Source organism: Sinohyriopsis cumingii, chromosome 13 (genome assembly GCF_028554795.1).
Source record: "Sinohyriopsis cumingii isolate HCF-2022 chromosome 13, ASM2855479v2, whole genome shotgun sequence".
Taxonomy (NCBI): Eukaryota; Metazoa; Mollusca; class Bivalvia; order Unionida; family Unionidae; genus Sinohyriopsis; species Sinohyriopsis cumingii.
The window spans coordinates 8,624,298-8,648,746 of record NC_142973.1 but is presented as its reverse complement, the minus strand read 5'-3'; the positions used below and the strand labels follow the sequence as shown (position 1 = coordinate 8,648,746).

The window sequence follows — 24,449 nt, the reverse complement described above, 5'->3', positions numbered from 1 at the left end:
CCCGTCTTGACTTTCACCTCAAACAAGGATTCTGGACACTAAATGTATTTTTTCCATGACGCGACCTTGAGTCATTATTTATACTTGGTCAGAATTTTATCACCATCTCTCCAAAATACATAAATATATGTGCCGGACAATCAAATGTTTTTGAGTCAGAGAATTTAAATAAAATGTATTATTCTGAGCAATAGTTTTTGTACAATAAATTGTTTAGACACTAAAGTAAATTTTAAAAGCACAAAAATCTCATGGAGTTAAATCAGAGCTGCATGGACGATTTGACAAAATGTGGATGCTGTGATCCTTCAGGAAGTCTAACAAGATGGTGGATTTATGCCCCGGTGCATTTATATGTAGTAGATGGATACCTCGGGTACTAGTGTGCGGACGGTTGGTTCAGTAGCATTCCAATCGGGATGCCAGAAAATATCCAGTGACACTAGTAGAATCAGGCATAGGTACCTGGATGACTGTCTTTTGCAATTATCGGCTAGTAGAATCAGGCACAGGTACCTAGATGACTGTGTCTTTTGCAATTATCGGCTGTTCTAGATCGATGAAAAGAAAATTTGACAATAATGTTAGGACAGGAACTTGTTATAAAATTTAACAATAATGTTAGGACAGGAACTTGTTATAAAATTTAACAATAATGTTAGGACAGGAACTTGTTATAAAATTTAACAATAATGTTAGGACAGGAACTTGTTACAAAATTTAACAATAATGTTAGGACAGGAACTTGTTATAAAATTTAACAATAATGTTAGGACAGGAACTTGTTATAAAATTTAACAATAATGTTAGGACAGGAACTTGTTATAAAATTTAACAATAATGTTAGGACAGGAACTTGTTATAAAATTTAACAATAATGTTAGGACAGGAACTTGTTATAAAATTTAACAATAATGTTAGGACAGGAACTTGTTACAAAATTTAACAATAATGTTAGGACAGGAACTTGTTACAAAATTTAACAATAATGTTAGGACAGGAACTTGTTATAAAATTTAGGTTATTCATATAATACTTCAGACTATTTTTGGGTCAAATTAATGCATATCTTCATGCGAACATTAGGAGAATTTTATTTTTATATTTTTTTTCACGTTTCTTGCGCGGATTGATACAATCAAAACTCCTGTATTAACAGGACATAACACTCCAATTGACTTCACAGCGTATCATCGTTAAACAACAGATTTCAATGACTGATTTCTTGCTTGTAATGATTTGGGTTTACTTTTTTTATTTCTGCATTTATACGTGATTTTTATGTGTCGGTCTATTGCGGTCAGACACGCTTCATCAGATTTTCGATTTTCACTAAATTTCTGCTCTCAGATGATTTTCCCATCGTTTTCAAACATGATTGTGGTGACAGCTAAAACTGATACTTACACAAAGTTGTTACAATTTGTAATCAAGAGTCTTTTCTTAAAACTGTATTACGTTTGCTTGTAACACGTATACAATAGTGTACGGGTGACAGACTATCGAATAGCAAGGTCATGTAAGTTCAGTCACTAACAATTCGCATGAATCATGTGGAAACTAATTATAAAAACTTAATACTTGAAGTCTGCGAGAGACAGAGAGAAAATAAAATCGACCGAAATACATGTCTGAATATATTTGTTTGTGTGTGGGTGTACCTCTCTCTCTCTCTCTCTCTCTCTCTCTCTCTCTCTCTCTCTCTCTATATATATATATATATATATATATATATATATATATATATATATATATATATATATATATATATATATCATTCCAGGTTATGTTATCAACGAAGAAGGACAGCTGGTACCATTCAGAATCTACAAGAAAGGGGTAAGCTGGGACTCTCCTTCCTTCATTCTTTCTTCCTTTCATGAAAAAACTGGTACATCGAATGACTCCATTGCCTGTTAAATAAACAAAACAAAAAAAAAAAATTCTATGAATGAATGCCATGTTTTAACGGTGCTTTAGATTCGTCATTGGTGAATGATTTGTGGTGTCGAATGTGCATGATTAGAAGCAGATCGGTATCGTTCTGTCGTGGATGCTACATATTTCTAGTCATGTTAGTCTTGCTTAGCCAAGCTCTCGCGTGACTCTGGGAGATCTGTATAGACTGAGGAGTTGTTGCTGTTGTTGATGATGTCAGCTTAACGCCATTTAAAATACATGATACATGGCGGTCAGTATATTTGGTGGAAGAATAACCCGATATATCCCCGGATGATCCATCGACCCGCAGAAGCTACTGTCAAGCTTTCTCTCATTTCCATGTTGGCGTGTCCGAGACTCGAACCAACGCAGATAGAGGTGAGATGCTATTGATCTTTAATGGCGAGTGTCTTAAAACACTCGGCATCCCGGGGCCCCATGAAAATAAAGGTAAATGTCTATACAACTGATTGTTAACAATAAGTGTCGATCATAACCTTTCTTTCTATTTTTCCTCTTTCCGAAAACATACATCATCTATATAGTAAAGTTCATCATATTTGTTTACGCATCAACGATCATATTTGTTTACGCATCAACGATAGATGTGAATGTATTCATAATGTACTTTAAAGGTGGTAGAATGTGTTCGTGCAAAAAGAAGCAAGGCATGCCACATACTAATTTTTAGTGTCATATTGTATGTTCACGGTGTCAGTCTGATGTGATGATTAGCGAGCTTTCGTGCAGAATATAAAATATATATTACCAATAAACATTTCATATGGTTCTTCTAAAACATAAACAAACATGTGACATTTGTAAAGTGATGTGACCTAAGGTTGACGTTCGTATGACCAATCAGCGGCTTTACCTTTTGGCAGATTAGGCAAACCAGCTTTTGAAATTGCAACGAATTAATTACAAAATATAAGAAAAAAATTTAAACAACGATTAGGTAGTTGAATAGTTGTTTTCTTTACATTTTGCCTTTAAAGTCCAGCAAGTGAAAATGACCAAGGAGAGTTAGTAGGTGGTTTTTTTTTTGTGTGCACATCTGAAGTAAGGCCAAGCTATATACAGTGGCGTCACTCGGGTTGGTGTCACTCAGTGCGGTAGCTCGTGGTGTCACCCCCATGGTCCTCCTTCCGTAACAGACCATACAGAATCCTTAGTAATGTCATTTTGGTGTCACCCCCTCTGATGGTGTCACCCGGTGCAGTCCGTACCCCCCGCATTCCCCTAGCGACGCCACTGCTGTGCCTGCTAGTCATGTATTTAACTATGATCGGTTATCCGCTTATGAAATCCGACTAGACCGAGCAGTGTGTGCTCTGTAAAATTTGCAATTTTTCATTTTGGTGTCACCCCTCTGAGATGGTGTCACCCGGTGCGGTCCGCACCCCCCTAGCGACGCCACTGGCTATATATATATTCTATAACCCAAAGTATATCCATCAATTTTAACCCAAAATAAAGCGAATTAAAAGTTCTTTGAACAATGCCTAAAATATACAAGGTCGATTTTGAAAGTCAGGATAACAAGCGAAGAAAATCTGGGAAATTTTTCTGTACATATTTAAACTGCTGAGCGCCATCTCAATGCGATCTCATGGAGCCACGCGGGAGGTTTGACTGAACGAGACGATAGCTGTACCAAAATCGTCCTCTTATAATACTTACTGTTGAAGCCCACCATTCAATCCAAAGACCCTCTTTCCCTTGACAGGCTTTCCTACATAAGGGAAGTCACTCCATACTACTTCTGCCTTCGCCTCCACGCAGGATAGTCAATCTACGATGGTATTCATTCAACATATATAAAAAAATTTAAAAAATATTTTAACAAAATATATATAAAGAAACAGTAATCTGTTTTGAAATGAAAATTATTACAAATTCTTCATATACACTTCAAATTCAGTGAGCAACACACCACTGGATTAGTTTCAACATATGCACAACATGGCATGCCGTCTATGTATTTGCCGGAGCTCGTACTATGGCTGGTGTCATATTTTCTGTCTGTTTTCTTAAGGACAAAACTTGAATACTGTAGAATACCCTCATTTTAGCGTAAAATCTCTCTTGGTAAGATTGTCTTAAGACTGAAAGATTGTCATTTGCTGATCAGATCGGCCTCATCGGATATCGAACATTTACACCTGTTCTAGAATCCGATCTTGATAAATATCAAATATTTATCAATGCTGCATTGAGAACGCCAGGATGTTCCTGCTAATTTAAAAACAAAAAGCAATGCCATATTAGTTGCCATATTGTGTGTCAGGCAGGACAGCCTCTTTAAAATGGGAAATAGTATTTGTATGACACTTATTTTTGTGTTATGAACTAAGATTTTTTTTTAATTCCATAAAATGTCTACTGTGTTTGTTAAATATCACTTCTGTACTTTCTAAATTTGCATGTGAAATGGCATTTTATCTTTCTTTCTTTCATCACTGTGCGAACAGTTAGACCAAGTAGTCGTCCACACTCGCTTTCTAACATAAGATTTTTCCAATTATCTTGTCGAAAAAGATTTAGATTTTCAACAGAAAGTTAGACGGTACTGAAAAGGAGAAGCGTGCACGAGTTGTAAGATTCTTATATCTAGTAACAATATTTAGAAATGTTTCGAAACCAGCCTGAAATAAAGTTCTTTCCTTTTTAAATTGGTCAGAAAATCACTCGACCATTTCCGTCAAGTCATGAAATAAATCTTGGATGTAATTCATCGCCATTGAGAATTTTATTCTGAACTACTTTTGACTTTCATATGTAAATACATGGCGGAAGGAGATAAAATCACAGTATGAACAATCAAGACCTTTGCTGTCGTAACGTATGTGGTTTACTCCGAATCATCAAACACATCAAAATCGACGTGCATTCCTACATCTTACATCCGAGGTTATTTCACGACTTGATGGTATCGGTCGAGCGATGATTTAAAAAAGGTTTGCATGCAATGAAACTTTAATGGACCCTATATTAATTAAACAGCAATCATTCATTAATAGCAAAGTAAAAATGCTCATTTCTTTCGTATCCACTTCTTATTTGTGTTGCGATGCTATAATACGCAATAGGTGTTTTGGGGTACAAACAATAATTAATGTTATTGTAGTGCAAACTTACAGTCATAACTCTGAAAAGTTTTTATTTGTCAGTTTCGGTACCATCCGAAAGAGACCGAGAAAAAAAAATGTATCGGAGTCTCTTTGCGTTAAATTAAACTTTTGTTATTTCTGTGTGCCTGTTATGCTGTTTATATATTTCCTATGTACTCACATACCTTAATTTGTCAATGCCTGTGTTTGTAGATCCTGATACCTCTATTCTGGACGATACAACCATAAAACAATTAAGTGACAAAGGCGTTTGTACGTTGTTAGTGCATGTTTGTATGTGTGCGTGAATGAATGCAAAAGAGTCATTCGCATCATGTTCTATGACAGATTCGCATGACCTGTTTCGACCACAAATGCACATATACATGTATGTAAACCATCTTTTTGTTCTTTTTGCACTCAAGAATTTGGTAAGTATCGCTTAGTATATGCATGTTTGTGTTTTTGCAATAGACCGCTATATATATATATATATATATATATATATATATATATATATATATATATATATATATATATATATATATATATATATACATTGCATTTATATTTGGAGCAATCTCGCCTGTTTACATTATTTGCACATGTTTGCATTGTATCACTTACATGGTTTTTATTGCATGCTTTTGTAACTAAATAGTAAAGTCTTATATGAAATGCAATTTATTGATCACTTAATTTTGATTAATGGAAATGTGGACTCATTTTTTATGCAAACATAATGTTTTCACAATCTATTCAAGTTACAGCACATAACGTTGTTAAATTGTTAAATAGTGCACATCCATGATTACACATATATATTAAAGAGACGAAAACCTTTATATCCTGACATTAGTTAGATTTAATTCCAACTCCGATATTAATCTTATTTTGGCCTACATAAGCATCGATTAAAGCTTTTTAATTCTTTGATGTTTAATTCTGCCAACTGCCTTTTATAATTTAACTTTAAAGCTGAAATGCATGCCATGTATCAGTTTAAAATCATATATCACCTTATCTCACCTTGAAATTGATCACGTGTATTTCACTTTAATTTGCTTCCGCAGGGACTCCGGGTAAGTAACAACGAAGCTACTTTAATGTAATAGACTTAAGTCATTTCCGGTTAGGTTTTCCACCGGTGGAAAAGAATAAAAAGTCCACCATCTGTTTGTTCAATCTCCCATTAGAGCAGTATTGATTATTAACTGTATTGGTTATCTCTTACGAGATTGTGAAATGGCAATACGATTTATATAAACGGGATGATGGGGATAATTAAGGCAATACAAATTTCTTGCATGCATCCAATACGGGAGATGGTCCAAAGAAGTGGCGGACAATATTTTGAAAAGATGTAATTATGTGAAACAGTGACGTCATGCGAAAACAGTATAAGGTGCAAATGCAGTGTATGTCAAAACGCATAATACTTCAGCGTTTATGGAACAAAACATTCGCGTCGTTAGTCATGCGATAAATATAGTATTATGTTTGTGCTCCTTTCATTTAAAATATATGACATGTTATTTCAAAATTTAAGAACGTTAATAACTATATTTAACAAAAGAAAGACGTGCCGAGATTGCCCACAGTGATTTAGTGGAATCAGTACACATGTAGTGCAGTTAAAGAGAAAATTTCAAAACTGATTCCAACTTCAGCAAGGGCAAATTTGACGATACTGCTTTTGCAAGCATGACTCCAATGACAGACTTAATGTAACTTTTTTTTAACACTTTGTATCTGCAAAATAAAAAGCAGCTGGGATGTTCTTATATCCTATAGTAATAAGTCCATCAACTTTTGACATCAGTCCCCCTTAACTGATGAATGGCTGTTGAAGAAACCTAACGGATTACTCGTCTATTGAGTAGCCATGCGAAACCTGGCGGATTACTTGTCTTTACTCGTCTATACAGTAACCATGTGAATGCTGGCGGGTCACTTGTCTATACAGTAACAATGCTAAAGCTGGCGGGTTACTTGTCTATACTCGTCTATACAGTAACCATGCGAAAGCTGGTGGGTTACTTGTCTATACTCGTCTATACAGTAACCATGCGAAAGCTGGCTGGTTACTTGTCTATACTCGTCTATACAGTAACCATGTGAAAGCTGGCGGGTTACTTGTTTATACTCGTATATACAGTAACCATGTGAATGCTGGCGGGTTACTTGTCTATACTCGTCTATACAGTAACCATGCGAAAGCTGGCGGGTTACTTGTCTATACTCGTCTATACAGTAACCATGCGAAAGCTGACGGGCTACTTGTCTATACTCGTCTATACAGTAACCATGTGAATGCTGGCGGGTTAGTTGTCTATACTCGTCTATACAGTAACCATGCGAAAGCTGGCGGGTTACTTGTCTATACTCGTCTATACAGTAACCATGCGAAAGCTGGCGGGTTACTTGTCTATACTCGTCTATACAGTAACCATGCGAAAGCTGATAGGCTACTTGTTTATACTCGTCTATACAGTAACCATGTGAATGCTGGCAGGTTACTTGTCTATACTCGTCTATACAGTAACCATGCGAAAGCTGGCGGGTTACTTGTCTATATTCGTCTATACAGTAACCATGCGAAAGCTGGCGGGTTACTTGTCTATACTGGTCTATACAGTAACCATGTGAATAATAATAATAATAATAATAATAATAATAATAATGAGGACTTTGTATAGCGCCTAATCTTTAGAAGCTCTACGCGCTTTACAACATTAGACAACACCTATAAGATAAGAAACATAATAATATCATTACAAAAACAAACAATATGAAATTAAAAAAACATTAAAAAATAAAAAAACATGCTGAGAATATTTCAGGTAGGCAACATTATTAGGTCTTTAAGTTTGTTCTTGCTGTCGAAATAAGTGAGTTTTGAGAGCCCTCTTGAATGTAATCACTGTATCTTTGTGTCTAAGTTCAGTGGGCAATTCATTCCACGTTGCTGAGCCCTGGTATGCAAAAGAACCCTGTCCATATGACTTTGTTTTCATAGTGGGAATAATGAGTATACAATTGTCAGAAGAGGAGCGTAAGTATCTTGCTGGTGTGTACACATGGGTGAGGTCAGATAGGTATGTTGGACTAGAGTCCGACAGTGAAATGTAGCACAGAGAACAAATTTTGTGTTTGATTCTGGATCGAATAGATAGCCAGTGTAGGATACAGAGCAGCGGGGAGGTATGCTCTGATCGTGGTATTCTAAGTATGATCCGAGCAGCTGTGTTTTGAACTTTTTGAAGTTTCTGGAGTAGATATTGAGATGAACCAGACAGAATCGAGTTACAATAGTCCAGTCTTGAAAGTACTAATGAACACACAAGTCTTTTAGTGGCATCAACTGAAAGATATTTGCGAATTGAGCTGATGCATCTCAGCTCAAGATATGCAGCCTTGCATATGTTCATGACATGTTGGTGCAATGTGAGAGTACTGTCCAGAGTAACACATAGGTTTCGTACTGATTGTGTGAATTTAATGTTGGCGTTGCTGCTATTTATTGTTTGAGGTAAAGGATGTGAATGAGAAAGTCTTTGTGTTGTGATCAGAATGGCCTCAGTTTTATCATCATTCATCTGCAGTTTGTTACATATCATCCATGATTTCACATCAGAAATGCACCTCTCTACACCTTGGATGGTAGCATCAACTTCAGTTGGGTGGCTAGATTTGTATATTTGGGTGGCATCAGCGTACAATTGGTGAGACACTGGATGATGATCTATGACACTTGAGAGCGACTGAGTGTACAGAATGAAGAGAACAGGACCAAGAACAGACCCCTGTGGAACACCACAACATAGATCAACTGGGCTGGAGTGTATTCCATTTGCAGATATAATTTGTCTCCTGTTGACCAAGTAGGTCTTGAACCACAGTAAGGCTGTATCATGAATGCCAAATACATGCTGGAGACAGTGTGGTAATATATCATGGTCTATTGTGTCAAATGCTGCAGACAAATCAAGGAGGGTGAGGACTGTAATCTTTCCGCTATCCAACGCAGAGAAAATGTCATTAACTACTTTTAGAAGAGTAGTTTCAGTACTGTGGCAAGGGCGATATGCAGATTGTACATTACTAAAAAGACTGTTTGAATTTAGATGAGATACAAGCTGGGATAGAATAACCTTTTCTAAGATTTTTGAAATGAATGGGAGATTAGAAACTGGGCGGTAGTTCTTTAAATCGTTATGGTCTAGTGTTGGTTTCTTCAGCAGAGGCTTTACAATGGCAGTTTTGAAAAATGATGTGAATTCCCCAGATGAGAGAGAGGTATTAATAACATCAGTTAGTGAAGGCAATACTGGATCTAAGCACTCAAGCAGTAGTGATGTTGGAATTGGATCAAGTTCACATGACTTTGGTGCACTCTTCATCACGATTATACGTACGAAATCCATAGAGACAGGTTCAAATGCTGCTAAAGGTTGCCGCTCAAATTCTGTATCCCAACTGTATGGTGACGACGAGTCAACTGAAATTGTGGTGTCAAGCTTATTTCTAATGGTTTGTACTTTGTCACGGAAGAAATTTGCAAACACGTCCGGAAGGTCGACTGGAGAGAAGGTAGCTGGAAGTGGAGTTGATTTGTTCTTTGACATTAGCTTGTTAGTAATCTCGAAGAGCTCTTTGCAGCTGGAACTTTCCATGATCTTAGTAGTTTAGTGGGCTGATTTCGCTGCATGGACTATATTTGTGACATTCTTCTTAGCGACTTCATAGATTTGCTTATGAATAGTGAGTCTGGTGGAAAGCCAGAGCCTCTCAGCTTTACCGCGGTCTCTTTTAGCAGTGCGAAGCTGGTCCCTAACACTGCTATACCGTGGATAACACTTTTGAATTGATTCTCTGCACTTGGTAGCTGGGGCATGTTTGTCACGTAATGAACGCAGACAGTTATCGAGTTGTTCTGCGGTAGGAGGTAAGCAAGTTGTTAGGTTAGCTTGGATGTCGTGCATTAATTTGGTTCTATTTATCATACGGAGGTTTCTCTTAGTAGTAGATAACAGTGGAGGGTTAGGGACTGATACGTCAAGATGGCATATAATGCAGAGGTGTTTTTCGTATGCTAAAATTTCCCAGTAGTGAATGGAAATAGCGACAAACTTGTATTACTCTCTGATCACATAGTCTTTTTAGTTGTTTCACTTTTTCTATTTTATCATGAACTCATTATTTTATTATTTTTCTTTAAATATTAAAGGCCCATGTTACTTTGTTGACCGCGTTTCTGTTAATTTAGTTTTACCCATGGTTAACTGCTTCGTTCTGATTGGTTGCTTTCTCATCGAATGTAAAGAAGAAAAAGGAGTTTGTTAAAAACGAGATCTAAAGGTCAACAATTAGATCTGACAGGCACCAAAAACAAGGTCACGTCTATCGACCTTTTAACTCACCAATCCAATATTGCTTATCTGATAGGCTTCTAAAAATATACTGACCCTGAATTCCAAAGGTCAGCAGAACATTAACTTTCACTGATGCCTGTCAGATCTCCGTAGTGTCGGATGTGTCGATTTTTAAATGTTGAAGTCAGTAGTGTAGTATTTGTCAGAAAGCAGCATTGAAATAAAACAATGTATGAGTTCCGGCATAATTACAGACTAAATGTTCCAATAAAAAGATAGCAAAGCCAAACTGATCTATGTTCCCTTTTCTTTCCACATTTTATAAAAATATCACCATGATCACATATAAGGAAAATCGTGGTCTAGTTCCTTCTTCCACTGACCTTCAATTCCGGCCAAATTCCTCTGTACTTCTTTTGAATTTTATTTTGTGCATTCTCTCGCTTTATCAAATTATGCACTGTTTTATTTATTGAGTTGTAGTACCATACGAAGGAAGCATATTCATGTCGCCACATTTTCCTCCAATGTTTGAATATGTCTCCTGTACTGACCAAATGCTCGCAAGAACATGTCCAATCAAATTTCGACATGTTATCAAGAAACTTTTCACTTATTCCCACCTTTTCTATTTTCAATATTTTAATGCTTCTAAAAGCTGGTAAGTATTCAACACGTCACCTTCCAATGTTTCTAGTACTCAATAAATTTTGTTTCAGTTATTTATTTTATATCAAAGAAGTTCCAAAAAATTTTTACTTTTGCACTAACCAATATTAGTGTATTTATTTTTCTTCATTTTTTTATTTAAAATGAATTCTTAGCTCCATTTGTATTGATATATGATGGATCTTAATTTGACTCATTACCTATGTGTTGTGTTGTTTGATGGATCTTAATTTGACTCATTACCTGTGTGTTGTGTTATTTGATGGATCTTAATTTGACACATTACCTGTGTGTTGTGTTGTTTACTTTTATTCAGTCTACTAATTTAAATTTTTTATATTGATGAACTTCCTAAAGTCACATGTTTATATTACTGTATCAATACTACCACTAACAACAACAACAACAACAGCAATGACAATGATCATGCTAACGAGGTAACAATTACTTTATAATTATATTATATTCTATTACTGTATCAAATACTACTACTACTACGAAGAAATAATGAGAATAATAGTAATAACAACAACAATAACTATGACAATGATCATGCTAACGAGAATAATAACGACTGGTTTGATGTATTTATTATTTTGTTTGAATATCATTTACATTTTGCACCAAATGCGAAAATTAGACAGAACATGTTTTTTTCTTCAGAATGCAAATAATCGTAAACAAAGTGTCGGACTAAATTATATCAAAGTAAAGTAGGAGAAAAGCTGAATATCGCATATATTCAAGTTAACCATCAGTTCAATAGACCAGATATCAAAGTTTACAATCAGGTCAATGGGTCAGATATTTGCACTATGGCAAGAAACTTATAGACAAGAAATATGAAGCAATAAAATCAGATGTAAAGTGAGAAGGAAGGGAAGAAAAGAGATAATGGAAGAAAATTAATACCGCTTTCTCGTGGAAAGAATCCGAACGGTAACGATGACAACCTGTATTTATATAGCCATATAACTATCTTTTAGATTCAACCACGAATCATGGACGCAAATATGATTTTCGAGAGAAGCTAGATCAAAGAAATCTTAGTTTTTTAAAAATAAATTTATGTACTGCATAAAAATATACATATTTACTTCGTATGATAACGACACATTCCATTATTACAGTCTTCGTATGATAACGACACATTCCATTATTACAGTCTTCGTATGATAACGACACATTCCATTATTAGAGTCTTCGTATGATAACGACACATTCCTGTATTAGAGTCTGTAAAGAATGGCGCCTCATGGGGTTCTTATGTTTTGGAACAACCCAAGACTGGTTTGCGGTAATGCTAGCAAGAAAAGGAATGCTTCTGTGTATTTTCCGCAAGACCACCTCAACATAACGATGAATCAGTGGAATTTGTTAGGAACAGGTGCTAGTTAAGTGAAGTACAGTTTGTCTGAAGTCGAAGATCAAACTCGGAAGTTTCCTTGACCCTTGACCTCGAATAATAGTAACTGGAAACATATACATTATTATTGAGTATTTTCTTAATTGTTGTTAATTGAGTCATTATTTTTAGTTTTAGTTTGTATTTCCATTTTCTAATACCAAATGGAAGTTGTGAATTGAAGTAGAGACCAATTCAAACATGTCTTGTTCTATGGTTATTTACATTACCCAAGTTATATCGCGTATCGTCACTAATGGATGATGGAATCAGAGATATAAGACAGGAATGGCTTCAACCGTTTGCCATGTGTTAAACAATGATACGTTTGTGCTTTCTGGATTTAAAGATTTCCATCCAATTTCTTGAGGTATCGTCGCAATTCAGCTCCTTCATTTTGTATTTTGTTTCAGTTTATTCTTGTCATAACATTTACAATTACCGCAAACTACATTTCTGTATTCCACATTGAGTCAGGTACAACTGGTATAAGTATATGATTTCTGTAATTGAAACTTTTTATATTCCGTCTCTAATAATTTCAGTATATTTTCTAATAACGCTTTCAATTATGAAAAACGAACCAAAATTCCGTGATCACAATATAATAACTCTAATTGCTTTCATTAACAGGATAGATCAGGCTCGTAGAAACCATTGATCTTATCTTTCGCTAGATGGCGTGAGTGTACCAAGGGATTTATAGACTGGTGTTTCGTATTAGAAGATGTTGCTCGTGACAACATTTCTAATACAATAAACCAAAAGAATAAAATTACACGTATATGTTTGGAGAAAATAAAGAATGGGAGAATTTAATTGTTCTTATCATATGATGTCGTAGCTGTCAAAATGACGTAAATACATTACTTATAGAAAATATGATCTTTGAAGAGAAGTAAGAATTATTAGCTGCCTTGTTGTTTGAAAGGTTTTAGTATGCAGAAAATGGAGTCATGCAGTTTAAGGTTAAATTCACACATACGCTCTTTTTTCCTTTTTGTGCCTTCCTTCCGGAAACAATAGATGTGTATGGTGAGTTGATAAATTGTAACTGTATCATGCAATAGACTTTAGTTATCCTCTAATTAGGCGTATAACAGTTTATTCTGGAGATCGTTAGAATTTTTACATGGAGTTGGGACTAAACATATGTTATTGAACCAATCATAAAAGCCTATACTTTTCAAACTTGATATATAATTTACAAAGAAAGAAAGCTCACTCTAAGACATTTGCTACCAAGCTTTATATTCTCAGGACGTGTGTATGTGTATGTGATTTATGATTCTTAACGTAGGTTTAAAAAAATTCAGTTATATCGCTACGATGTCTGCAGCGTGGCAGCTTACAGCGATGTCTAACACTATGGCATCATGTCCCACCTGGTCACATTATCCTGACACAAGACCGATCAGACTTAACACTAACCTCTTGATGCTGAGCGCCAAGCTAGGCAACTGCTATAACATTTTTCTCAAGACCCTTTCTGTACATTAGTCTTGAAGCTTTCTGTCGGTCTTGACGTTAAATTTTGGCTATCGATAAACATAGAAACCACGTTGCTTTTTGAATTACTGCACTGAATCAACATTTGTTATATTTAGGCGACCAAAACGGCATCTTCAACCTTCAACCTTCACCACCACCATCAGCACCACCACTGTCTAATATGTTACTAATACTACTACAAAGTCTTGAAGACAACAATTACAAAACCACAGCCATTGTGAATGTTGATGATCATTTGGGTGACGAGAAAACTATTTATGGAACTTGTACCTTTATAGATTGGAATATTTCCGTCTTAATGGAGATAAAATATTCAGTCACTTATATGGATGTTTATTACAGCTTGCGAAGACATAAGGAATGATGATTTCCAATATCTTGACCTTCACCCTCAAAAATTTAGCTAAACTGTATCAGAATATAGGTTTGACTTTTCAGACTGGACGCCTAATGCCATTGCAATACAACCTCCTTGATGGGATGCAGTAAGGCAACATATAATAAGAACTACCCTTTATTACACTTTAGATTATCAAATACTGAAGCTGGCCTCAGGTTATATAAGGAGTATAAATCAATGTTTAAATCAATCAGTGCACTCAACAAAATATACACTAGAGAATCCGAAATGAATAAATTAACTGAAGCGAGGAAACACCGTCTTTTGAAACAGTAAACGTATCATTCTCGACATGAATCGGAACATATCTTCAAAACTGTTTTGAATAATTTAAACCTTTGTTGAAGAAACCAGTGTCCGAGTTAGATGGCTCTGACAATGTTGTACGTGAAGAACTTCCTCACATACAAGATGATCACTTAAATAGTTTTAATTCAAATGATCAAATTTTAAAAGGTTTGCTTAAAACCAAAAACAAAACAAAACCGTCCTGATATGATACCTATGCGTTTTTATCAGTACACGACTGAAATAATCTTACTATTCATAAACGCTCTATTTAAGAAAATATTTTGATCTGGCTAAATAGTGAACGAAGAGTGGTATCTGTCCCATATATAAGTGCGGTGACAAGAGCGATCCAAACTATTACAGAGCCATCTCCTTTATTGATACTCCGTGCAATATCTCTACGAATATATTTGAATACTGTATGTATGTATGTATGTATATATGCATGCATGCATGCATGCATGCATGCATGCATGTATGTATGTATGTATGTATGTATGTATGTATGTATGCATGTATGCATGTTGTTAGGTAGGTAGGTAGGTAGGTGTGTGTGTGTGTTATGTTTAGGAAGTTGCTTCTTAAATTCAAGTGCTGATCATACATGCTGAAAATAGAGACAAGTAGGCATTGTAGGATTGAGAGAAATACCGGAAAAAAAGTTTATTTGGTAAAGATGAATTCCATTTCGGTTGTGTTTATTACTCCACTTCCCTGCAAAATCGGAGCAAAAATATATTTGATGGCCGGAAATTTATTTTTTACAAAATCGCAGCACCCCTACCGAACAAACTTAAATGGTCGGTCCCTTCGAAGGCTACATGTTACCAATAAGTGATTTTGTTGCCGGCCATCCATTATATCATCAAGCAACATAAGTATACTGCTTTTTCAATCTGAATAAATCAGATTTCTACTGTACCACGTGAAGATCTGACAGAGATCGCTTACGGGTCATGTTCTGGTGACCTTTGAATTATCAATGGAAATGCTGGTTTCAGAAATCTGAAAGTAAATCAGATCGTTTGGCATACAGTGATGCTCTTCAGCCATACTGCTTAGTCTCCTAAACGTGAAGATATATGACTTCATCTGAGTGGCTGAAAAAATTAGAGATTATAGAAATAACATAGGTCACCAGAACATGACCACTAAGCGGTTGCTGTCAGATCTTCACGTAGGACAGTGGAGAACAGATTTTAATCAAACTGGCCGCTTTTTCTTGATACATGTTTAGATGTATGTAATAAATTTGCCTAATGATGCATCTGCCTTTCTTTGCCTTACAGGTTCATCCAAGGGTATGTATCCGGTCTTAACTCTTCATCTCGGAAATAAAAATTGTTAAAGGATAAAAGAGTGCTGACGGTGATATATACACTTTGTGCAATCAGTATTCGAGTATTAAAGTAAAAAGATGCAGATGTACAGATGTTGGTGTGTAGATCAAAACTCATCCTTATAATACGTTACAGTACAGAAAATTTCATTTCTGCCCCTTTGCCAGTGAATTTGGAAATCGGAAATAACTCACATAAGCCCATCATCGAGGGTGTTTACTGGCTCGCTATTTTACATCTGCTTATTAGCGTATATCTAAATATAACTATATCGATCTCATTCTTGTTCTTTCTATCATTTTTTTGTCTGGCTGGACATCGAATTAACATCTGCGATTTCAAATGTAATGAATGCTCTCAAATACTCTTTTCAAGCTACTGGAATAATAATTATTTACAAACTTTCTTCAAAATATATGTTTGAGCAAAAATATAGATGTGAAGATATAATTATACTTCCCCAACATGTAAATATAGTTTCCCAACATGTTAATGAAGTTATCATATTCTGTTTGTTTTTAAAATTTGGATTTTTCGATTATTTTCTTTGTGAGGTTCCTAACATTAATTAATTCTCACTTAAAATTCGTATAATTGTCAAAAGACATTGATGAAAAGATGTTTTAATTGGAAACTTTAAATTTCTATCGTTGACTTTCTGAGTATTATTTATTTTAAATTTATTATCAACGCATAATGAATATTTTACTTTGTACAGCTTTCTGGTACAAATTTTACCATTGAAATATGATGTTTTATAGACGATAAATAATTGATCTCTTGCATGAGTTATAAAAATAGATTGGTACAGCTACAGTTCTCCGGCTTCTTTGAGACTTATGAATGCGAAAGTGAGAATATTATCATTTATTATCTTGAACAGTGTTTTCGTTTTGTGTTGCAAAACAAAATCATTTAATTGTAATGTTTTATCTGTTACATGTTTCAGAACTGTCCAGGAGGGGTATGTATCATTTTTACAACCGTTTATGAAACAGAAAAAGAATACAATGTCGTACTAATTTAAACATGGGTTTTGAGGGCATTGGACATTGTTTCAATGACGATCGTTGTGCTTATTGATTTCAGAGGATAAGAGAATGTATTAAAATGCTGATATGTGAATGGCTAGTCAATATTAATGTTGTTTAACGTTATTCATGTTTCAATCAGATGCCATATGGATAAGACGGCATGCTGGGTAGGATGAACTGGAACATTAATTACACGTCACTCTATGCACAGTAATCCTGTATTGTTTGACGAGTAATTGTACCAGCATTGGGTCTTTATAGTCGTCTAAGTATATGCGTGTATGGATAGATTTACCAAGAGACATGATACGAATACTGGTATTAAAGGTCATAAAGCCAATAACGAAATGAGCAGTGCAGTAATCAATATGGTTGCTAAACCTATGCCGGCAAAATATCATTGTTTTCCACCATAGAACTACTGTTCATATGATATTACATTATTCGATACCAAAAGTGAATGAGTACCTTTTGCTGTGTCAGTGCAATTCAATTTGCGTCCCTGTGAAAATAAGATAATCGATACGAAAGAGACGAAATTTGGCTCCTTAGCAAGTTCCACGATTGTAAGGAGCCGAACGTTTAATTTTAGGGACGACGTGGAATTATTTTGCAAAAATTATTTCTGGCCCTGAAATAGTTCTGACATTTTTTTGGATATGGTTTGTAGAAAAAAGAATTTCTTATATCTATTATATAAGGTAAAAAAATATCTTTAGGATAAAGATACTCTTGTTCAAAAGAATATCCCATCACATCATTTATGAAACAGTGATCGGTCCCCAAGAAATGAGGGCCCTGGAACATTTATGAGTTTTGAGCACGAAAATAAAACAATTTTTAAAAAAGTAAATTTGTGTGTGTGTGTGTGTGTGTGTGATTTGGATTTTTGGATTTTTTTACATAGCTTTTTGTAATGTATCTCAGTCATGTCGCTACGATGTCTGCAGTGCGGCAATTTATAGCGATGTCTAGCACTAAGCAACATGCCGCAGACATGTAGCATGATGTCCCACCCAGTCACATTATCCTGACACCAGGCCGACCAGTTCTAACACTAACGTCTTAATGCTGAGCTGAGCGCTAAGCGAGGCAGCTGCATGTACCATTTTTATAAGTCTTTGGCATGACTCGGTCGAGGTTCGCACTAGCGACCTCCCGCATCCGAGGCGGAGGCTCTAACGTTTAGGCCACCGGAGCGGTAAAAACTAAAGTTTTCAAATTCCTTTATTTCATTTAAATTATAGCAAAATTCAAGGAACATTCAACATTATCTACTTTGTTTTCTTACTTTGTATCCTGACCTTTATTAACACAGATATTCTCCATGATAGGCTTGGTGTATCCCGACATTCAATAACACATATATTGCTAGTCCTGATTCGGAATTTGTGACTCCTGACTTTCAGTGACAAAATATTGTAATTAATTTGGAGTATGCACATTTGTTTGTAGCGCTTCGTTTTAAGGATTTCTTAGATGTTTATGAGTACTTGTTTGATTATGGGAACTCGGTCCTGGGGAGATATTCCTCAGACCGAAATAATTAGCTAATTACTAGGAGCAAAAGTCAGGGAGTGAAGTGTTAGTGAGTTTCCATGATGCCATGGTTTACGTTTGGTGAATTTAGGTCAGAGCCGCATGAGTGTTCCTGTCGCTCAGTAATCCCTATTAAAATCTATTTGTGTAATTTGATTGTGTGACTCCAGGTGCAGTATTTATGATTGGAGACTGGTAAATTATATAATGGAATAAACGAGAAGGGACTGTTCTGTCATCGAAATGTTCGTTTATATTGCCATGGTGGCTAATGTGATGCAAAGTTACAGGCGAAATGTGGCTTAAAACCATGATTTGACCGGGCTAAGGTGGCGTAGTAAAAAAACATAGTTCCCTGTATTAGGGAGAGTTGTAGAGTTTTACAGCGTAAAATGCTGACCGTACGTTAGGGAAAGTTAATGAAGAGAAACCATGCACTTGTGCAGTTGGAAAGTTGTGAGATATGTGGTCTTGTATTAATTAGAGTAAAGCTATTATAGAATAGAATGGACATCTTGGACTTTCTAGTTTACAACAGTTGTTATATGGAGGTCTTTGGAAATAGGAGAAACTTATGAATTCTACTGGAAGCACGCCAGAGTTTAACATCGCTCGGCCAGTAAAACCAGTTTGGCCTGTTACAATATACGTTTGCTTACTGTATCAGAGTTGGTGTGTTCTGACATTCAGTTACAAAGACTTACATTGTTATTAGACTTGGTTTGTAAGCGATAGCCTTCGCTAACATGCTCTTGCAATCCTGCTTTTAAGAGTGCTCTGTATATGATACTTGTGTCATTGCATCTGACATTGCATCTGTTATTGCATCTAACATGGCATCTAACATTGCAATAATTTAAAAGTGAAGTGAGCTTAAAAATAGACTATGAGAGTCCTGCTCTGCGTAAAGTATCGTTAAACGATAATTTTAGGCATATCTATAATGCTTGAGAAATATCCTGCAGACTACCACATTTCATGGATGAAATGGTCTTTGTCTGCTTCACACGGGCTTTACCGTTAACATTATGTCGGCTGTGCAAACTGGATTATTCAAATGTACAGTTCGCTTCTTCGGTCATTTTTATAGTTTGTTAATGATGTAAGAGATACAAGCAGGTAACGTAAAGTCTTAAATAGACAAAGTAATTTATTACCTTTATTCTGTTTACTTCTTTTCGTGTCATCCTCCATTTGTTTGAGTTTGTAGTCATCACTTGCATTTTGATTAAAAATATAAAAGATAACACAAAATGGTTATGGGACAGAATCGAATGCCTCACCATGAACATTGACAATAATGGACATCTATGAAGCTCACACCAGCCTGCACGACAGGATGAAAAACAAATGTTTTTTTTTTTATATTCGTAAAAATTATCAATAACAAATGTTTTTATTATGCTATCGAATCATTTTAAATAAGGCTTATGCAGATTTATCAAGACCTTCAAAGTGCATTTTAGTCATTTGTTGAATAGATATTAGGAATTTGACTAATTTGTAAATGTTTACGAGGCGGTAGAAAATAAATACATTCGGCTGGCGAGAGTAATAAATACGAAAACGATAAGCATGCTAATATGGTTGTTGATTTTAATACAGGAAGTGACGACGGAGACAAAGTGGTTGTCCCGGAGAGACACCTCATCCCGTTTTCATCCAATTTTTATATTCTGACATATATGTCAACAGCTGGAGGTTCAATCTTTGCTGTGAAAGCTACTCAAAACTGCTTGTTCGTATCATAAATGGAAAACAAAAAAATTTGGTACTAGTACAGCTGGTGATTTTATCGCATGTTAAAGTCACTTATTCTTTTTTAAATGCAGTTTATGAACTAGCAAACCGCGTTACAATAAGTAGAAATTTTATTTAATTTTTTTAATACTTTTCCCTGTTCTGACAAAGGAATTTCTTATATCAACACCAGTGTCAAAATTTAAGTACCTTAGCTTGTTTTTCTTTAGATGAAATTTGAAGGAAATATGATATGCTAAACTTTCTATATTTCATCTCCATAATTTGATGCACAATTTTGCTTTCTAAACTCTATGTTCACCCTGAGGTCATAGTTTTGCATTCGATCCCGTGGTGATCATATTGAGCTAGATACACGCAGCATCTGGTATATGATGAATGCTGAAATAAAATTTAATCACATCAACATAAGCATTAGCTGATTCTGCTTTAAATAGCATATGATCACATAGGTCAAAAGTTGTGACGCATTTTTCTTTAGAAATTTAACATTGTCCAAATTGCGAAACTGTGGAGAGGAACATTTGGCCAATAAGGGTAATAAAACATGAATAAAAATAATGTTGATATGCCAATTAATTTATATATAATGTGCCCCCCCCCAAAAATGTTTTTATTCACAAGATAAGAATTAGCTGAACAAAAAGTATGTTATACCGGATAGAATGCGATAGATGTGTCCTCAAAAGGATCTGTTGTGAAATTGTCAAGAACAACTTTCAAAACCAGTAACGTGTTCCATTCGCAATTTGATTCGACTTTGAATGCATATTAGATAAATGTACAGAAGATGTAAACGTAAAACACGCAAAAGACTCGTAAATATGTTCCGGCTAGGTTTCGTATGTACCTCAAATCAATCCAAAGTTTACTGTTAGAAACATATTGCATTAAAGTATTTTACGATGTCATGGAAAAGTCGCAAAACTTGAATACGTAGAAATAGAGCCCACAATTGCAAAACAATATGGTGTTCACTTAGTAGGATGAAAAAATATCTCAAGAAATGGATGCAATGTATTTGATAAATTAATAACTTGTTGCAACAATTGTCATACACAAACAGTGAATGTCCGTCATTATTTGACTGGTAAGTAGCAAAGTACAGCACATAATTAATGTTATTTACTTACAAATGTATGAAACTACATCTCATTATTACTTCATATCTTGTCCGACTATGGCAACCACTTCTTTATCAAAGAGTTCCTTCCAAACGATTCCGATCTGGATGTAAAAAATAATAACAAACAACGATAAAAAATATATTCAATCAGCGTGGATTCTTGGCTTATTGGTTCACCGTAAAAGGACATAAAACTGCAGTTAAAACGATAATTGGAATTATAGATAGCGTTATAATGTCCCAATCAGTGGATGACTAGAAAGCGTTAAAATCACCACAAATTAAAGAGACACTGAACTATTTTAATCCATGGCGTCTAAATATCTCTGAAAAGAGATTTACTCATACATGAATACATTTTAGAGGCTTAATTAAACAGTTATACAGCAAATAGACAAGTTTTTCTCGTCTCTAATCAATTTGAATATACGAACTGCCAATTATCAGCATGTGCCGGTTTAATGAAACATTTCTACCTGAACAGACAAGTTTTTCTCGTTTTTAATCAACTTGAATGTCGGAAGCTACCATTATCAGTATCTACAGGTTTAATGAAACAGTTATATCACCAATAGACAAGTTTTTCTCTTTTCTAATTAACTTGGATATACGAAATGACAATTATCAGTATGCACCGGTTTAATGAAACAATTCTACCACCGACAGACAAGTTGTTTATTCCTCGTTTCTAATCAAATTGACTATAGGAAATGACGATTAACATTACGTACCAGTTTAATGCAACAGTTCATACTACTTATAAACAAGTTTTGATCATCTCTGATCAACTGAACATAGGAAATGACGATTAACATTACGTACCAGTTTAATGAGACAGTTCATAATACCTATAAACAAGTTTTGATCGTCTCTAATCAACTGAATATAGGAAATGACAATTATCAGCATTTATATCCTGTTAGTAATAATCAAGACACACTTTGATCTTTAGGACTAGGGGGCGCTCTACAGATAGTATGTACTTCTGAGAGAGTGACGGGTGTAAGTTGAAGTTGTTTACATTTGCAACATGCACAATGGAGAGAATGTTGGTACATCTCTATATTACTTTCTTTGAATATTGCACTTGTGGAAATTTTACATGATCTAAGCATATTACTAATTAACTAATTAAAATGACTGCCCCCTTGTGCTAACAAACTGAACCTGAATTATTCTGAAGTACTCTATCTTGAGCAGTTATTCAAATAGGGAAATGGAATTTTGCCAGTATAGACAACACTAGCTTCTGAAAGGGCAATGAATACATTACCAATATATAAATGTAAAAGATGCTATCGGCTCTTTTTCTTACAATTTGCCTCTGAAGTCCAGGAAGTGAAAATGACCAAGCGGATCTAGCAGTTTTTTGAACGGTGCACATCTGAAGTAAGGCCAAACCGTATACTCTATAACTCATGTTAAATACATAAATCATTCATAAAAATAATGGGAATTCAGAGTTCTTTTAACAGTATATAAGATATACTATGTATTTTAAATAGCCAGTATAACCACTGAGGAAAACAGGGGAAATTATTTTTCACTAAAAATTTAACCCTATGCAAAACACGAAACTGTAGAGCGCCACATAGTACATAAAGAAAAGTTCAGTAATGTTCTGCCATATTTTTAAGAGCTCGAAAAAAAATACAAAATTAATCCACCGCAGAATTTCAGTGCTCTAGGTTTAGATAATGATACAAATATTACGTTAACAGGATACGATATGTTCCCTATGATTTTTTTTTGGTGTGGAATGCGCGGAGGAATAATATCAGGCCAAAGCAAATTAACAACAGTATTTTAAAGTAAAACTTGAAAACGATGGAGAATACGACAAATTAGGACCAAAGGTTCTTTATAATGTACTTACAATTAAAAAAAATATATTATGTTGCAGCCATATATGCCGGTAAGAAAAATCTTTGAGGGACAGATGGATAAAAGGAAATCTCTTAAATGTTCCTGAAGACGATGAAATTGGCTACATACAATTACTTGAACAATCAAAAGGTACAAAACCAGTGGTACGTAAGCTATTATACACCTTGGATTTATAACCGAAAATGATACAAGGTGTCCTTTACGAATATCAACCGTGGCTTAAATCCTTTATGGAGCTTAATACCAATTTGAGATATAAAACCAGTAAAGATTTAAAGAAGGACATCTTGTGTGGATATACAAGTATATAACTGTAAAACAGATGAAAGATTTGAGGAATAGAATAACAGTAAAATATGTCAGAAGGAAAGAAATTTTTGAAATGCCACAAAGACTTGTTATTTGTCTCAAGAACAATAATAGATGATTTGGTTTAGTCAGCATGGATAAAAGGAAACGAAATTGAGGAACATTTACCTTTCATTTTCTTTGTTGGAGCAGGGTTCATTTACGAAATCTACGACAACATGTTGAAAATCAAGTATGATCAAAACTGCAATGCTTAATGAAAGATGTTGATTGATATAGAGTCATTGTTTATCTATGTGAAAAGAATCGCACGATAGAAGACATCAGAGTTTTCCTATACTCCGGAGGACAGCGTGCCTGATATCCCACAATGAATAAAACTAGTTTTGCGGGTTAAAGTCAAAAATCTATTCGTTGTAGAGAGATTCTTTTTTTTAATGTTGCACGGCATAAAGAAGTGTGCAATCAAAAGAAATGTTACATCTGATATGTCCAAAGCCAAATTCTTCAACTATGAGGGAAACTTTCAAGAAATGCAATTGCCTATGCCTTATTATCCTCCGATGTTAAAGCTTTGACGGCTTATGATGAATTTCTTTTTGCAGCGTAAATACAATGATTTACGCCTATTTAAAATTGAGATACATTTATAGTCAATGAAATTAAAAATAGTAATTAAAAATATATCATAGAAGTATTTTTGTTTCAGTTGTCAAGGTCTTATGTTGGAATGGAATTGAGAAGATA

The 24,449-nt window shown here is 34.9% G+C and overlaps 1 protein-coding gene across 2 annotated transcripts in view; it reads left to right on the top strand.

The window, feature by feature from the left end:
- The window catches only part of LOC149784918 (uncharacterized), a 64,608-nt gene that overhangs the window by 17,407 nt on the left and 22,752 nt on the right, over positions 1–24,449 (top strand). For both annotated transcript variants that reach the window (XM_089931161.1, XM_089931160.1), the window contains exon 2: positions 1,784–1,839. In XM_089931161.1, coding sequence (XP_089787287.1) covers positions 1,784–1,839 — 56 coding nt within the window. The remainder of the gene's footprint in view (positions 1–1,783; positions 1,840–24,449) is intronic.